The 18990-nt window shown below is 40.3% G+C and overlaps 1 protein-coding gene across 10 annotated transcripts in view; it reads left to right on the top strand.

Annotated features, from left to right (window-relative positions):
• Positions 1 to 16569, top strand: part of LOC126781049 (muscleblind-like protein) — a 245292-nt gene extending 228723 nt beyond the window's left edge. For 4 of the 10 annotated variants that reach the window (XR_007670602.1, XR_007670601.1, XR_007670600.1 and 1 more), the window contains 7 exons: positions 5063 to 5230; positions 6078 to 6161; positions 6634 to 6813; positions 8250 to 8339; positions 8522 to 8563; positions 8656 to 13330; positions 13957 to 16569. Coding sequence is in view for 1 of the 10 variants with exons in the window: in XM_050505818.1 (XP_050361775.1) it covers positions 5063 to 5230; positions 6078 to 6161; positions 6634 to 6813; positions 8250 to 8339; positions 8522 to 8563; positions 8656 to 8779; positions 10069 to 10121; positions 13246 to 13330; positions 13957 to 14087 (957 nt within the window). In the remaining 9 variants the exon portion in view is untranslated. The remainder of the gene's footprint in view (positions 1 to 5062; positions 5231 to 6077; positions 6162 to 6633; positions 6814 to 8249; positions 8340 to 8521; positions 8564 to 8655; positions 13331 to 13956) is intronic. The other 6 variants (XM_050505818.1, XR_007670607.1, XR_007670608.1 and 3 more) reach the window with 6 other exon arrangements.
• The last annotated feature ends 2421 nt before the right edge of the window (positions 16570 to 18990 follow it).

Here is an 18990-nt window from a genome sequence, read left to right as displayed (position 1 = left end):
AAGCGAATGGCCCTCGAGCTTACAGCGTTCATAATGGCCGTACGAGCCGGTCGAGGCGCCGCGCGCGTTTTAATGAAACACCTGGAGAGGTCGTACCTGCTTCCGTTGCATTAATCTCGCTGTTCGCGCCCCGCGGCTGTCCGTTCGCACCATCTGTACTATCATCCATGTTGACCCAACGCATTTAATGATTACCATCTAACTTAGAAACCATGATTATTTGTATTACTATTTATATATTAAATAATAACCATTTTTAACAATATATTTTTTTAATTGAATTAAAAGAAATATAAATTAAACGTTTCATCAGTAGTAACGACTACATAGTATAACTCTAGTATTGTATCCAGACATTTAAAAGTAAGCAACTAATATTAAAGCCGGGATAAACAACGGCTGACCGTCCGCCGGCGGCAACGGCAAAAGTGGCCGAGATAACTCCGCGCACGAATGCATATTTTAACGTTAAGCTACGGCACCGCGACGCAAACTTGTTTGGAACTTCACCAGAGTGAATAATTCTTGATTTAAGATTTCTCCTGAAAGAACTAGCTTTTTCTCTTTGTAGTTTTTAAATGTTCGCAAATATAATAAGGATTGTAACTGGAGCAGGTTAGCTTTTGTAAAGAATTAAAAGGATTTTGTTTCATGTGTGTTCGTACACTCGATACGTATATTTGCGTTACGTGACTCGTGAGCAATTTGAACGTAGTGGTGCTTGGCGCCGCCCAGAGTTGAAAATAAAAAAGTAGCACGAGCGCGAGGCGTAAACACGCGCCCCTCTCGCGTGACGGCTCATTAGCCACTCCCCTGCGCCTCTATAAATCATTTTAAATTCAAATTCTACTTTCTTCCAGAATTGACTTTGCTTACCTAATTCCCTACGTAGCCGCAAAATTTTTAAAATTTTATTTCGCCTTAATCTCCATTTGACGTCTGAAAAAATATTTTTAACGTCCGGGTTCAAACTTCTTCATTTATTGTAAATAATTGATTAAATTTTATAAAATTGTTTACTTTAAACCTAGCCTTTATAAATTTTAATCTTCAACTATGCAACTATGTTGGCGCCTTAAATATATTCACACAAATATCACAACATATCATGTAGACAAAATGTAGCGGGATAGGCACGTGGCCACGTGCCATGGATACCAACGCACACTAGTGTGTCACATGGAGGACACTTATACACAGGTACAAAAGTTGGCACATGCCACCGGTCGTTTCTATTCCCGTCCCTGTTCGACATCATGAACATTTTTGGCACCCACTTCGTGCGTACAAGTGGGCTTTAGAATCTAACTGTGAGTGTGTCATTCATCTAATCGTCAGCTCATTGTTTTCCTAGTGTATCGATTTGCAGTGGCGCGTGTCGTGTCAGCCAATAGTAAGCTAGCTCGCTGTACAACGATGCGCTTACGGCCGATGATATTTTCTCGCCAGCGTGTCGCCAATCATCAATTACGTACGATCAATCGATAACCACGTGCTTCTACTTAATAACCTATTATTGAATACTATTACTAGCATATTTATTTGTTAAATCGAAAATCCAAGTTTATTTGTTGTATCGTGAATGGGTCTTTTTTGTTATTATTATTTAATATATTAAAGTATGTACGCGATTTATCTTACTAATATTATAAAGATTTAATATTTGACTGCCTCGTTGGTCTAGTGGCTTGATGTAAGGCCGCAGACGCGGAGGTCCTGGGTTCAATTTTCAGGTCGGGCCAATATAAAATTATTGGGTTTTTCTATCAGAAAATTCTCAGTAGCAGCCGGGAGTCTGGAAGTTGGAAGTGTGGACACTCCCGTGCCTCGGATAACACGTAAAACCGTTGGTCCTGCGCCTGAACTCTTTCCGGTCGTGTCGGATTGCCGTCCCATCGAATTATGAGAGTTAGGGAATAGAGAGTGCACCTGTGTTTGCTCACACACTTGTGCACTATAATATCTCCTGCGTAGTTGGCTAATCTCTCTTGAGATTGGTCGTCGTGGCCGAAATCGGTCTGGAGGACATTATTATTATTATTATAAAGGGGAAATTGTCTTTGTATGTTTGGCACTCAATCTCACTCAAATAGGTTGACGGTTTCTAATAAAAAATATTATAGATGTAAATATATATCTTATGTCATTAAATAATAATATTTTTTTAATTATTAATGAAAATTTAAATTACTAAATTTACATTTACATTAAATCCAACTAAAACGAGTGGGTAAGAGCTAGAATGACATATACTCCTTAGGATACGAATAGCAACTATTTTAATTAGACCCTTAACTACAGAAAGTATTATTTTTATTTTATGAAGAACGACAGTCATTTAACATATTAATTAGTTAGTCTCATTAAGTCGGTCGTCGCTAGCACGGCGAAGTCACGGACGTGAGGCTCGCCGGCAGTAACGAAGGTGCCGGCGCGTGCCGCCTGCCCGACTGCAGCGACTGCATTGCACTACACTGCACTCGAGGACCGTTCGTTATACGCGTTACAGCTTTAAAGAGCACTCGGCGGCTTTACTCGACTCCACGAGACAAAAACGCCTTCGTTCATTTTTCATTGATGTCATTTTTCCAACGATACACACTATGCTGAATATTCTTAGGTTCATATAGAAAATGCGATAAATTTTTTTTTTCGAAAAAACTTGTTATTATAATAGCGAAGAATGTTTATGATTTATATTTCTTCACTTAACCTTTTCGTAGACTATTTTTGTCAAATATTGGGATTGATGCAGAGTAAATGACACTTAGCCAACCCCTTATTGCAAGAGAGCATTGTGTCATAAAGGATCCGGCAAGGGAGGCATTCTCGTTTCTCTCTTCTCTACTTTCACAAAAATGTTATTAGTTTTGGACGGTTATTGTCCATCCTGCGACCGTTAACCCTTCACCCTTCTCCCCAACAAGTACCCATTGAACATTCAATGCTAGGCCGACATAACCAATATCATTCCAAAAGTAGATATTACTTCTTATTCCCACCATATTTTGGCAGTACATTTTTGTATTATTTGTAAATTTGACTAGATTAGAAGGTCTGAAATGTTTTCACAGTAACATTTTAACTTTTCTGTACAAATATAAAAATATATTTCTGCAATATTTAACAATAAACTGTTATTTTTTCGATAAAATATCAACAGCTGCTGTATTTATTTAATTTAATACATTATTTCAGCTTAATAAAAACAAAACTTCGTCATGTAAAGAATAGTTTGAACGGTTTGTTCTGAGAAAAATAATGCTATCAAGGCAAACGTTATCAAATTTCGAAAAATCGATAACATTTTAATAGACAGAGATAGTGGCAGCAATTAATGCATTGTAATGTGTAGCGGGGGTTGGAGCGCTGACCATCCGTCTGAGGCGACGCGGCCATCCGTCACGGCGGGAATCTGTCACACTAATCGATGAGTCCACCTGCGTGCATCCAAATTCCAAACTATTGAAGCCGACATTTTGAATAATTTATATTAATAAACATTTAAATTTTCTATTAAGATACTTTTATAGCACCTGTGTTGTACCCTTGTGTAATAATTATACAATAGAAAGAGGTAAAAAGCCTTATAGCATTATGATACTAATACTTAATAAAAATCAATAAAAACATATTAAACATTAAAAAAAAGTTAAATTTTCACCAAATATAAGAAATGAATTGTTGAATCCGTCCCTTCTATTAAATACTAGTTTGATAGACCAAACCGAGTTATCGTAGTTAAGATAGGAGCGTGATCACCCATTCAAGTTTCACAAACGGCTTGCTAGGAATCGAAACTTGGTTAAGTAGACGGCGCGGCGTAACAGGAAATAATAACTTTATCCCAAGCTTAACTGCGAGAGGACCGTCCAACTAACATTATGCCTGCCAGTAACAAGTTAATCTAAATGCAGCCGACTGCTTCCACCAGTTAGTTGTAGCACGCATCGCCGAAGTTTAATAACTGAGAAATTTGGAATACGTCAACGTTCGATCCAACTGTTTATTTATTTGTTGGTTGTTTTAGAAAATTATTGAATTACAAAATGTGCTTTCATACATTTATTTTATCAGTTAGTCAGTTATAGTGAATTTACTATCTACAACAAAACGAAAATCATGTTTGATTTCTTCAAACTTTTATTTTACTTTCCTTGGACACACGCTTAACTGAGCAAACTAGTTTGTACTGCGCGGTAAATTCTTCAGCGTTCAGTTTGATTTAAATTGAAATAAAAAACAAGCTTTTATTTTATCCATGTACTGAAAATACCTAATTAAATAAATTAAATATACTTTTGTATTGTCATCGGCACGGAAACTGTGTGGTGTGACGATGCTTCAAATTTCAGTTACAAGATTTAATCTACACACACTAAACATCTGATTGATTAATAAAAGCTGATAAAAAAGTACGAGTAAGGAACTACCCAGAAGTAAAAGCTATTTGTAACCAAAATTTTAGTTAACATATAGCGTGAACATCATACATACATTATTCGTTCGGTACTCCTTCTAATTGCTTATTATTATTTTTTAGTTCAACACTTATTTACCACGTATATAACATTATACATAAACTTGACTACATACAATTTCTTCTAGACATGTATAATTACGTAATATTAAAGTAATACAATACAACACCAAGAAAAATAAAGTCGCACCATAGACATTATCAGTCGAGTTTCTAACTAAAATTGCTTTGGTATTCAGTTAAAGTTTGTTTGTTTAAGTATTTTCTTTAAAACGGCGATAAGCTCTTTTCCCGTTTTTTTTTCCACTGAATAAAATATTGCGTGGAGCTCGGCGTTTAGAGATAAAACGTCGACGAAGCTCTTCCTGTCACGTCCTGCGACAGTTAATTACGCGAATGTAAATAAATCATCATAGAGGAATGCGGTAGATTTCGAAAATAATTATCTCGTATTTCATGGATGCTGAAATTAACATTAAATAACGTAAGAATAACAAATGAACAATTCTGAAATACTTGGTGATTTGTTTGAAGGAAATTGCCTTGAATCAAATGTGTAATATAAATTCCTATAATTTTCAGGGCCGGTGTAACCGCGAGAAGCCACCCTGCAAGTATTTCCACCCGCCGCAGCATCTTAAAGATCAGCTTCTCATTAACGGTCGGAATCACCTAGCACTAAAGAACGCCTTAATGCAGCAGATGGGATTGACGCCAGGCCAGGTGCTCCCTGGCCAAGTTCCAACCGTGGTGAGTTAAATTAATTTTACATATGCTAACACTAAATGAATGCTACGAGTGATCGGCCCTCGAGAAGTAAGTAGGCACATTGTGCACGCAACACGCAGCTTTCGGTGTAACTTGCTGTTTAATTTTCGAGTATTGATTTACACGTAGATATAAGCATTTAAATTGTTCCTTAACCGTATTTTGTTAGTAACTGTTATAAATAATGTGTACAAAAATTTAGTCAATACTTCAATTGACATAAACTCATTTTGTAAGGAAAATTCATTAGATGCGGCTCAGTATTTGTTAAATGTTAATAGTTATTTACCTTCTTACAAGAAGAACAGTTTCTCTTGGAGTTCTGGGCTTCAATTTAAAGTTTTGCTCTCAGTTTAGTAGTGTTAACATTTATGTAGATGTATTTATATGATTTCCTATTAAGGGTATTTATAAATATATTTACTGACAGGAACAATTTAAATATTTTGCCGATGGCCGATCGCTCTTTACCGCTTAAGCATGTTTGTATTGTATAATTTTATTCGTTCCTTAAGTAGCATGTCTATTCTCCAAACTTACTCACATTTGTATGAACTGGGTATAAGCGGTAATGCAAATTAAATCACTGAAATATATTCCCTCACTATTCACACTATTGCTAACGTTACGGCCCGATCTCCTCGGAGTCTCTCCTCGCACCACCGCCTCTATGTTCTCCTTCAGGAGCTTTTAGTTCGTTCATATGCAACGGCTGCGCTTGATTAGAAAAGCTGGTTGAACTAGTGCGCGGAGTGACGTCGAGGGGCGAAGGACGGGCGCGGGCTGTTCCTCGCACGATAAGTAGCGTGTTGTGATGTTTTGTGTTGAGGTGGGCGGCGTGAGCGGAGCGGGAGCGGCTGCGAGCCACCTCGCCGCGCTGGATCCGATCAGTCTCGCCCTGCTCGCTCCGCAGGTAACCAGACTACAGACGCCACGTCGCTGCCGGCCCTTCGCACCGATCGTACCATTCGCCTAGCCCCCCTCAATGCTGTCCCAACGACCTTTTACTTAGTTTATATATATATATATATATATATATATATTTTATAATATTAGCACTTTCATTTTATAATAACAAAATAATATTTCCAAACCGGACTCCTTATCCTTTGGCCGGTGAAGGTAGCTTACTGGACAGACCGTATGCTTTTTGGTTCTTCGACATTACATACTTTAACAAAGCATGCCACAGCTTAAATCTGCTAACTTTATTTACTTGAACTAATACCATACTTACTTATGCATATTTTTTTAATGCTTTTATTCAGGTACCTAGGGCTTTTTGGATTTCATTAGTATTTATATCAGAGGATCAATTAAAGTAACAAAAAAATTGGGTTTTTGCTACAATCGAAGTTTTGACTAATTTTATGTATTTATCTTAGGCAACGTCGCCGTACTTATCGGGTGTGCCAGGCGTAGGGTCGACGTATGCCCAGTATTATGCGCCTCAGTTGGTGCCCGCGGTGCTTGGGCATGATCCGGCCGCAGCGGCGGCCTCGCCGCTGGGCGTCATGCAGCAACCTGTGCTGCAGCAGAAATTGCCGCGCACTGACCGTCTTGAGGTAAGAACATTACGTTGCCGGTTTGAATCTCTGAATATCCTTAACCCCTGAGTAGCGCTTCCTGATGTTGCTACATATTTCGGGGACCGACACAAATGATCATTAAATATAAGTCAGAAAAAAAATATATTTAAAAAACCTGACAGCTAATTTTGTTGTGTAAATAATAATGTGTCGGTTTCCTAAGCAAAGTTAAGGCGATGCAGCCTATACCTGTCCCCGTGTGTCTGTGGTGCGTGGGCGCACTGGCTCAATACGTCTGCGCGTTCGCTTTGCGAGCATCACTCGCTTCACTCTCTCCCCGGTGAAGGGTCTACACAGTCGGCGCAATAACGGCAACATTGCCACGCTTTCTCTAAAATATCAAAAAAACACACACATACGTTAATATCACTGGTAGAACCGAAAATATAGAATATCATATTTCACAAACAGAGCTGTCGCCTCCTTGCCTTGAGTAAAAATTATTACAATATATTTGTGCCTAAATTGTAGTGGTGCCAGTTTAATTGCAAAACCTTCAATAAAGTAATTAGTTTCACAAAAAAAAACGATAGATATGCGACGGATGCGTTTTTTATATATAACTTAAAACTATAACTTTAAAATAAAAAAAGCGGCGTCGGGTGAATTTTTACTCCTCTTACATATGTACCTTAGCTCACAAAAATACAATCAGTAGAAATTTTATTTGACATACTAGTTTGCCTCTAAACTTGATCAAAATAAGGACTCAAATTTGTTTTTATTACTTCGTGTAGTAATCGATACTCATTACAAGCACGATTCGGAAGAAATTGAAATAAATATCAAAAAGATTCGCGTAGATTGGGCTCGCATATGAACGGTAGACACTCGGTGCGATGTAGACGGGTAGAGAGGCGCGCGTACGCCCACCGGAGCGCGGGGCGCGAGCGGCGACATGGCTGGTGTGTGGTGGTGCAGGTGTGCCGGGAGTTCCAGCGCGGCGCGTGCAAGCGCGCCGAGTCCGAGTGTCGCTTCGCACACCCGCCGCCGCCCGTGGTCGCCCACGACGACGGCTGTGTCACGGTGTGCATGGACGCAGTCAAGGGCCGCTGCGTCCGCGACCCCTGCCGCTATTTCCACCCTCCCCTGCACCTGCAGGCGCACCTTAAGGCGCAGGCGCGCGGCGCGGTACGCCACCAGGCTGCACGCTCTCGCCTCGCTCGCTCGCGCTCGCTTATCTTCTTCCGCTTGGTCTCGCTCGCCGCGACGCCGCTTATGTTTCGCAGAGCTTGTTCTGTTAAGTTCGCCGCGGTGTCGTTCCGCGTCACGCTTCCGTCGCACTCACGCTTCACTTTTAATTTTTTTATCTATCGCATAATATCACCTTATGCCAAGCTTTAGGTGTATTCTGTGCATCTATTACATCGTTATTGTTTCTGTCCCGTCCTGCGACGCTTGGCTTCACGTAGACGGCCGCCGCATCGCAGCAGTCGGCAGCGAGCGCGACTTCGGAGCCGGGCAAGAAACGTCCGGCGCCCGCCGAGCTCGAGCCGCCACCGGTACAGCCGCCAGCTTTGCACGCTTCTCCTCCCCCACCCGCTCCCGCCCGCACGCTCCCCGCGGCCCCTCCCGGGCGACGCGGCCTGGGCTGGACGCCCCCGCCCGCCCGTGCCGCGCCGCCCTCATACCCCTGACCTCGAACCCATAGAACCCCGCTCAACCGTCTTGTTTCTCTTTTCAGATGGACATGAAAAGCGTCGGATCCTTCTATTACGATAACTTCGTAAGTATCACGACGGCTGCGAGATCGACTATAACAGAAGCATCGGATCACACATCGACAGAAATAATTCACCTAATCGTCTATCATTTCAGGCCTTTCCCGGAGTGGTGCCGTATAAGCGACCTGCCGCAGACAAAGCCGGAGTTCCCGTGTATCAGCCGGCGACTACGTATCAACAACTGATGCAGCTTCAGCAGCCATTCGTGCCCGTGTCATGTGAGTACCCCGCGCCCGCCTCGTCCGCCCCGCCGGCCGCGGTTACGGCGGTGTCGGGTGCCACGAGTGTTTCCCAGCCCGCGCCGCCCCCACAGCCCGCGCCACCGCCCGCGCAACAAGTACAGTCCGCTCCCGTGCAGTCCGCGTCGCCGCCCGCCCCTAGCGGTGACGCTTCTGCGCCCGATCCCGCCGCCGTGGCGAAGGAAGTCGCGCACAAGAACTATGCAGCCGCTCTCGCGCTCGCTGCGCAGCAGTCCGCCATGGCTCATGCGGCTGCAGCCTACACGCAGCAAGCATTCAAGGCCCGCGCCGCTATGCCGGGGCTCATGCGCGCTCCACTGATGATGAGGCCGGGCTGGCCCGGGCCGCCCATGCACATGCCTGCCTTCTACCAGCAGCCGTACATGTACGCGATGCCGCCGCCCACGCCGCCGTCGGCGGCCGCGGCGGCTGCGGCTGCGGCTGCCGCGGTTAATCCCTACAAAAAAATGAAGACGACCTAAGAGAGTGCGCGGGCGGGCCGCGGCCGGAGGGGCGCGGGGCGCGGGGTCTCCGCGTAGAGACTCGTACGTGTGCGATCGAGTGTGGCCCCGGCCTGTCGGGGTATTAGCGCTAGGCGTGTTGTCACATTTGTATTGTATTATTGTAAGGACGAAGCGAACGGTTTCCGTCTCGCGGATGTCTAGGTAGTTTTACGCTATAATATCTATTCTATTATGTATCTACTCACTTACCGTTTTATCTTATGCGTGTATATTTCTCGTATCTACGATCCCGGTAATAATAACGCTTGAAATGCATGACTGTACGTTTTTTATTACCTCTTGTCGATCGTCGTTTATCGTGAGTATCGTCGTACTGAGAGTTAAGCGCTTGGTCCGTCGATCCCGTTTCCCGCTACGTACACGCTTGTTCTCGGAGGAGCTCCGCACGGGTGCGCTTTGGCCATTGTGTCGACCCAGTACCTAGTGGTTACCGGCTTGCAGCAGCGAGCCCGCACCTAACACAGCCGCCTTCTAATTTTCGCATGGATAGAACCCACTACCCCTATATACGTTTGGCTCATCAGGTATTATACTCATTATTCTAGTGCTCCTTGTGTGTGCTAAGTGTGCCGGCGTGTTCATCATTAGAGCTGCGGAGCTGACGAGCGTCGCTCTCGCGTTTTCTTTTAAGTCGCACTTCTTTCTATTTATTTTTAACGCTTTCTGTTACATGCCTTCCGAATGACCGCTTCGGCTGTCGTCCGCATTGCAATCTTTTGTCGCTTTTTGTTTCGACCCGGACAGGCTGTGCGCCGCCCAACGCTCCCTATGTGGAGTACACGGACGAGCGCGGACAGGTAACGAGTGCCGCGTGCCGCACGCTTGCCCGCAAACGCTACGCTAGAACGCCACCCGTAAACCCGAGCGATTTTTGAGCATGTCGCTTATTAACCCTAATTTACTCCTGAAACTGTAAAGTCAGCACTCCTGTAGGTTTTTCGGCGGCTTTTCTGCACTCCTGCTCTTTCGATCACGGGCTCAAGTGTGTTCGCTCTAACCAAACTCGCATATCACCTCTACCTGCTCCTTTGCCTTAACCTTTACTTTTGTCAGTCGAAAACATTTTACATCAAGAAATTCATACAAGCCATATGAAATCAGAAATTTATAATTATATCGAACTAATTGATCGAAAATCGCAATTAACGATAACATAATTCTATTTAATTTGCAAATATATTCAACACTTCCTATGAGCTTGCTTCGTAAGTTCGCTTCTGTAGTAACATTTAGTTATGCTTTAGGTGATTAAAAGTAGACTAAGCGCTTAATGATAGCGAACTAAACATCATGCCGTCCTGTTATTTGGGCCACTGTAACGAGGTCGAGGTACGCTTGGTAAAGCTTCGTGTCGACCTGACACAATCGCTGTGCGAAGGACACAAAAATACATTGAAAGAATCTTCCTGTATCGCTTGGCGGCCGGTGGGAACGTGTTTTTATTCGAAAGCTACCCTTACATAACCGCCAAACTTTTCGTAATAATTAAGACACAGAGTATTTGGAACTTTCTGTGCTAATAATTAACGACACATCTGAACTGATGGCGTAGCTTGTGAAGCAGAGCATACGTATGAATGTCATCGTCACATCCATCATTTAGTCATTGTGCTGTAACTGTATCAGTTATATTGTATTGAACAGTTGATGCTACAACTTACCTCTTGATGATTTTTAGTTTTTGTATAGTGAAACATACTTGCTTTCAAATGTGGAAGAAGTCACTCTACAGTATTGCCTTGCTTACACCCGGTAAGATATAATCAGCTTACTTTAATATCCTCAATATAAGTGATTTCCTGTTTGTAGCCTATACTGAAACACCGTGTTTATGGTGACATGGACCTATACAAACTTATTAAATAATAAAAGCAATTAATTCAATTTGCGATTAATATAACAAAAATTTGAGATTAATATAATAAAATTTGCACAACTGCGGTTATTTCAGTAAAGGTAATATTTTATTAATAAATACATAACGAAGCCAGATATTTATTTTCTACCAATGAGTTGGCGACATATGTAGTATTTGCTAGTTTGTAATTACCTGGCTATAATTAAATGTATACCTGACTACGATGAAGTCGAAACAACGTCAACTCATTGACAGAAGGTCACCTCCGCCAGAGTCAACTATCAACTGCAAAAGGGGGTTATTTTTCACTAATATCAAGCTAATTGCTTATAAGTAAATGTAATTTAATGCGTAGTTGGTAATTGAAATGAAGGTGGTGAGATAAGAGGACTCAAAGTGAGGCCCTTGGTTATTTAACATCAACGTAATGAGCGTCCGTCTGAAGACGCAATTTATATATTTTCCTTTGTGCTCGGCCCAATTAACCACTTTGAGTTTTCTTATTCAATGCTTAAAGTGCTTCGCCGTTGCGGCTTCAGTTCCTCGCTTAAGACTTGTTGAAGCCTCTCTGATGCTTACTTGAAGTACTCACCGTAGACGTAATTAATATACTTGGTTTTCTTTTGTTTGTCGTACAGTAACCGCACTCTCTAATGGTCATTATGTTGCAGTTTGTACTACCACTAACATGTCACGTCCAGAACTGTCATGTAAGCTAAAGGTATAAATTTAATTTGTCTTTTTACATATAACCATGCCTACCTATCGTTACCGATCAGCATGACCGTCCTCGGTTCCACTACTGAGAACTTGCGATGGACTCACCACAGCCGACGCAGACACATTTCGCAAATATCCCCACACAGCCTATTTAAGCTTTTTTTTTATAGCGACCGTTGGTTTTTATGGGTACACTTTGGACGCTAAAGAACCTATAGAACGCCCTCGCCCTGGTACAAATTGTCTAGCATCATGCTTTAGCTTTTTTGTAAAATATAGTCACGCTTAAATAAGATTGGCTGCGCAATAATGATTATATTTCAAGCGTTCTGCATGCCATTTAGATATTATATATTCATACCTACTTGCATAGTGCAGCGTACTTTAACACTACTCTGACGGTTACGGAACTTATTTACAACAAGCCAACGCCTCCGGGCTCGTAGTGTATTACCTGTGTACAGCTCTTTACGATAACGGATACTACAATATAAAAGTGACACACTGTCAACGCGCCACTTGATCAAAGAATGCTTGGAAGGTACAATCATATTGTGCAACAAATCTTGTAAGGTTATTGTAATATTAAAGCAGCAACAAGATTTGATTTCGAGCAATTTCGCCTTCCGTGTGTCTTATTTTTGTTATTTAAATAATACCGTAGCGATTGAGAAACTACACACGCATTTGTTTAATTCACTAGAGGGTCAATATGAATACAATATGGTATAGTTACATATCAAATATCAATAGGTAGATCTCGGTACCTTTGCTCTTTGATATTACAAAAACTACTTCGGCGTTTTTTTCAGACGGCTGTGCAATGAGGATACTTTTCAGTGTCAGATGTATGAATGTTCATAAAGTGATAGAGTTAGCATTAACACTATTAACATAAATAAAATTCATAAACCGTCAGATATTTCACATATATTACTCTACAGACAATTGTAGTGTTTTCAAATATACTTCTTTAAATTATTTCAAATATTTTTGACTGTTTATGAAGTAGACGATTTAGTTGTTGTCATTCAAACAGTTTTTGCACAATATTAGATAAACGGAATATAAGTAAATTGCCTTCAGAGGACTTTCATATGACATCAAAATTGAATTTAAAGAATAGTAAGTACACTATTACTGACATAGCAATTGTCTCATTATTACAATAATGAAGCTAACGAAAATAGTTCCTTGATAAATGGCTGTTTAAACTTAGTTTTACAAACTGAAAACATAATACTACAAGGACGTAGTCAATTCGTACGAATATTGTCGCAAAACTGTTCGAATGTACACGTAACCACAAATAAATACTTATGAATTATTTTTACACTTTTCAGTTACTGGACACCCTCCCGGTGTGCCAAGATTTTAATCGACAAGGATGTACGAGACCTACCTGCAGATTCGTTCATATTCGTGAAGGTACGACTTATATAATACTGCTACATTATGTGTTATAAATGGTGTAATTCATTTTCTGTATCTCTAAATAAATTTTATTAATTGTACCGATTGAAAATTTCCACAGTATTGTAAAATATGACGTTTTTAAATTTTTCGTAAAAACTTGCATGTAAATATTATATTCCGAATTCCTGCAGATATCCTTCCTTTTGCATGATCTATCACTAATACGTAGGTTAGTGTTTAAAGAGCGTTACAAGTTCTAATAGATAATTTGTACTAGAATAGTCTTTTTCAAAGTAGACGTGTAGAGAATACTGTTGATCACTAGCCTGTTGTTGTATAATTGAAAAATAGAATAATTGTAGCTGTTTTAGACAAAACGACTTAGTATTCATTGATCCATTCTGTACTCATTGTTATCAATATTCTCATGAATTATATTCATGTATATTATACATTTATAATAAATTATAGTTTACTCCCAAATACTAAGAGTAGTTGATGTAAACAGTATTTTAATAATACAACATAAAATTTCAACAAATTTTATTCACAATGATTTCATTGAACTACGTCTTGGACGATCGAAGGAGATGTGGTTTCTATTCCTTGTACTCATAACATATAACGTGGTGCTACAGGGTGCGGGCTGCAGGTGGTGGGGTGCCGCGTGGTGGTGTGCCGCGACGCCGCCGCTGGCACGTGCCGCCGCGCCGCTTGCCGCTATTACCACATCCCCGTGCAGCTGCCGCCCGCGCTGCGCCCCCCCTAACATGCCCCCACCCGCACGCCGCCCTTCTCCCTCCCACGCCCTCACCCCACACCCATTCCCACACCGCACGTCGCCCGCGCCCCTCGTTATCCATATCGATCGCGCCTCTGACACACTCGGGAAAGGCAGGTTTCTATCGGCTGGCACTGTCGCTCCCGCGGCGGAGGTGATGATATTAAGTGAGTTCGGTTAGTGCGAGCGGCGGAGGTGAGCCGCGTTGTCGGCGCGCCTCCGCCGCTCGCTCGTGTTTGACTTCGGGAAAGAGTGTGTACATAAGTAGCGGGATATGATTCTCAGGCACGGTCATGCGATTGTGATATGAATAGAATTCGAGACGCCGGAGCCGTTTGAATGATTTATCGAGGTCGTACCGAGATCGTCGAATAGTAGTTAGTGAGGTTTCAAATGTTTTATTACTATTGTATATTATTTTTTTAAGATACGATATGAGTTCCTGTAAAGATCGACGCGGCCGCCTGTCGGGTCGTGTGAGATTTGTTGTATATAAGCGAGGTAATGTTCAGCTTCTGCCGAAGGCCGAGGCCGGAGTCAAAAGTTGCACCACCCCACTCCTACTGTGAGCATTTTTGTGAGAATTATGTTATTTTTTTATTATGTTGTAAAATTATGTTTTTATAGATGACAAGTTTTACACTAGAGTAGATTAAGATGATCGATAATGAAACACCAATAGTGTAGCCGCTTCTCTCCTTCGGCACTGATACTTTTGACGCCGGAGCACAATACGCGTTGTGGAGCGCCTCGTCCGCTCGGTTGTCGTTCCGTGCCGCGTCCTCCTACCCCCACTTAGAATAGATCACGACACTCGTAGAGTGATAGTGGACTAACAAATCGAAATACAATGAACGTTGTCGGACAATATTAAAACGAAGAAGGCATACTTCCATGCTATTTACCTAAATTATAGGATAGAACGTTGGCTTTTATTCCAGATAGATTTTGCTAGATAATCATTATTTTCCCGATCGATCCCTGTCTATCGAAGCACAAATAGCGACCGACGATCGAGTCCGATCGACCCGTCAACTAGTCCAGATAACAGAAATAGCTCCCCTGTATTGTTTTCGACATGAACAGTATTAACTTTTGATCAAATTTATCTCGTCGTATGTATGTAGAGGTGATATGCGGATAGAGGCAGGGGAGGCGCGCCGCGCGGGCCCGCCCGGCCGGCGCCGGCGCGCGCGGTGGCCGCCGGCGCCGTCCGGTCGCGGCGCGCGCGGCCGCTCTCTCGGGGCGAGGAAGCCCGATGCCTGATATTATTCCTAGTCCATATCCTTTTTGTTGATCAGTCATGCGATTAATGTTAGAATAAAAATATTAATAATTTGATTTATTCCTCCCATTTAGTGGATATTTTGATAATGATATATTAATAATGAAATATTTAAGATACATAATACATATTTGATTCTAAATCCTGATAAAGTGACACTACATTAGTAATTTAGTCGGAGGGATACTTGTGCCGTGATTATATTTTTAGGTATATATTATGAAATAATTCCTAGCGTCGGAATTAAAGAAGTGATTAATGTGTAAGTGCGTTATATTTATTGTCGTATATCGTAAGTGAAATGCCATATCGATAAAAGATGAAAAGCGGAGGGTGGAGTTAAACTCGTCGGGAAGAGGTTGCGTTTTGTTTGCGTTGGTTGTTATTATCGTCCGAGCCGCCGGCTGAAGGACAGTTCGCTTTTATCAATACGGCACTATATGACTCTTAAATACATAAGTTGTCTTTTTGTTTGTGTTAAAATTTATCGTTTCATTGATTATTTGTTACCTTTAATTTTTATTATCAAAATTTTATGATCTGACGCATTTATTGTAAGACAATCGATTACTTTTATAATTAATTAGTGTGATAATAATTATTATGGTATAAAATTGCCGTTATAATATTGAACATCGAAAGTATCCTTCCTCTTTAGAAGGGACTCTTCTGGCCCAAGGTTTCTAGTGGATTTTATATTTTTCTTTTTGTTGTATTTTTAATGTTGCGGTGTGTCTTACACATAATATATTTCATTTTGTGATATTTTTAACTATAAAGTACTGTTATTATAAATCCAAATGGAATAATGAAGACCTAATTAATTAAATATTCAAGAATTTATTTGTAAATCACAAAAAAAAAAATGTAAAACTGTAAATATATTAACAAAAAAAAAAAGTGAACTGCAACACAATAATTATTGATTATAATTATATCTCTCATCAAGTACACTGTAAGTTCTTCGATATCTAAATAATGGTATGTTATTATGTAGTAGGTACAGTCTACTAAAGGTAAACCGGTCCAGTGAACAAAGTATTGATAATATTGTGAACATTTTTTTATTCGCGAGCAATCACAGAAAGTACATGACATTGTAATATTATTTATGAAATTACTATGTGATGTGATCTTCGGATCAATTTTGAGTACAGTATAGATAATAAACAACTGAATATGTCACGTGGTTATTTATTTCCTTACCTCTTAATCTGCACTATTGATCGAATGTAACAATATAAGCGCATGTGTGATGTCGCAAGCAGCCGCTAGTATTATATAAAACTATAATTCTTGGTCTTATACAAAGAAACATCATCGAATTATACTTTGCGATTAAAATAAATGTGTTATAATCATATATACCCAAATGGTTGCTTTATATATATATAAATAAAAGCACATAGTGTATCATAGAATTAGTTATACGTTTCATTAAAATATGTAATAAAGATATTTAACTTATTATTAGCACTTACTTACCTAATATCATATAAAATTATGCCAGTATCACACTAATTGGAGTAAAATGAAAGCCATCATAAAATGGTTGGTTTTCTGTATAGACATACTCGCAAATTATGTTAAATTAATACCTTATTTAACTACCTTAGTAGTATCTACCAGTCCCTAGCGCTTAGATCACTTACAATTAGATTTTGTAATATTTGCCCTAAAAGACATGATTCTATTTTATAAGTTATTTTTAAAAATATATAGCTTATAGAGAAAACAGACATTCATAGAAGTATTGAAGTGATATTTAAAAATTAATAGCAGAAACAAATATTTTGAATATTGGACATGCTTTTTTCTGCCGTCTACACATTACGTACAAGTTGTCTGTTGGAAATCTCTTAAAATAAATCAGATCGATAAATTTCTCGCTAAACGAATTTTCACGCCGATCTCAATAGCAATACCAGCACATCCATCGTCGAGATACTTAATATGCAAAAGAGCTATCAAGTACACAGCGTGTACTTACATTTGCTAACGATGAAGACTTATGTGTGTGTAGAAGATATATTAGACTTCAATTCATTTTATATAGATCGACATACGTCCGAATGGGCACGATGATGGTGGTGAGGTCAGCACCGCATAGACCTCAAATTACAAATAATATAAAAAAATACAATTACAAATACATTGTGTCGTTCTCTCTTATAACCATGATCAATGGAAACTACGATCTATTTAGGATTTAATTATTATAGAACAGACGTATGACTGCAAATAGGTGCACTATATTCAACGAGACGGCAATCTGACACGACGGGAAGGCGCCGTAACAACGAGGATACAAGTACCTTCTAACCCAATAAAATATAAACTATTCATGCAAGTTAAATAACTGTTGCTGGACGGCCCTTCAATAATAAGTTAACCCAGAACATACACCTTGACACATTTTTATTGAAAAACCAAGCTGGTATAAGACGTAAATAGTCGTAACGTAACGTCTTAGAAGTACATTCGAAACCTGCATTCTTCTCGTGATGATTAATGATTTTCCTACTCGGTCTTATAACTTAATTGAAAAAAAAAACAAATAAAATATTAAAATAACAAGCCTATTGGTCCGGGAGATAGCGTTGCAAATAGAAAAGACATAGTAAGCCGGCTGATGTTGACATCGATAGTTGATCTTTTCGACGAGCCAGTTGGCGTGGTTGGTAGATACTTTTCCTTGCGGCCTTTCACGCCGAAGGTTATGGGTTCGATTCCCACCCAGATATTTGTGTGCATGAACATGTCTGGATATAATTATCTATGTAAGTATGTATTTACAAAAGAAAAGTAGTACATGTAGTATATCAGTTGTCTAGTTTCCATAGTACAAGCTCTGCTTAATTTGCGATCAGATGGCCATGTATGAATAGTGTCCCAGGATATTATTATTAATATTATATGTTAAAATATAGTCAGCTTGACTGAATTTTATACTCTATCTGCTTGGTAATAGGTTCTATTTTAGCTGTGTTAACTGGCTATAGAAAAAAATATTAATATTGAATTGATAGAAGGAAATTTAGAAAATTTCCTAACACATTTCAATTGACCCTGTGCAGACACAGTTCCAGCCCTCATAAAAAAAAGGTGGTCACAGGCGAGTCGGACTACGAACTTACTTATTATTAATACATTTCCTTCTTACTTGTACAAAAGAGAAGTTTAAAAAATGTATGACGCTCCCGCGGATACCTTGCCCAAGCTTTGTCGGTATAGATCTATAGGCACTTCTATCGACCCCAGGGTCTAGGATTGTGGGCATGCTTACCATGCCCACAACGGTGGATCCGCGCCTGATCCTGTGTAGGTATAAATTGAAGGGTGCTTGGTGGTACTGATAATATGTGAACTGCGAAAGAATGTTCATTATGTAAATAATTTTAATCAAAGTGTAACGTCATGTCACAACGCCACGCTATATATCGCCACGCCACATGCCAAAAGGAGCCAAGCCAAGACCAGCCAAGCCAAGACCAGCCAAGCCAAGACCAGCCAAGCCAAGCCATGCCATGCCACGACGGTTAAAGCCAAGACTGAAACCAGAAAAAATAACAGTTGTGAACTGAAAAAGTATTAAGACATATAAGT

This window comes from Nymphalis io, chromosome 3 (genome assembly GCF_905147045.1).
Source record: "Nymphalis io chromosome 3, ilAglIoxx1.1, whole genome shotgun sequence".
NCBI lineage: Eukaryota > Metazoa > Arthropoda > Insecta > Lepidoptera > Nymphalidae > Nymphalis > Nymphalis io.
This window is presented reverse-complemented; position numbering and strand designations above follow the sequence as displayed.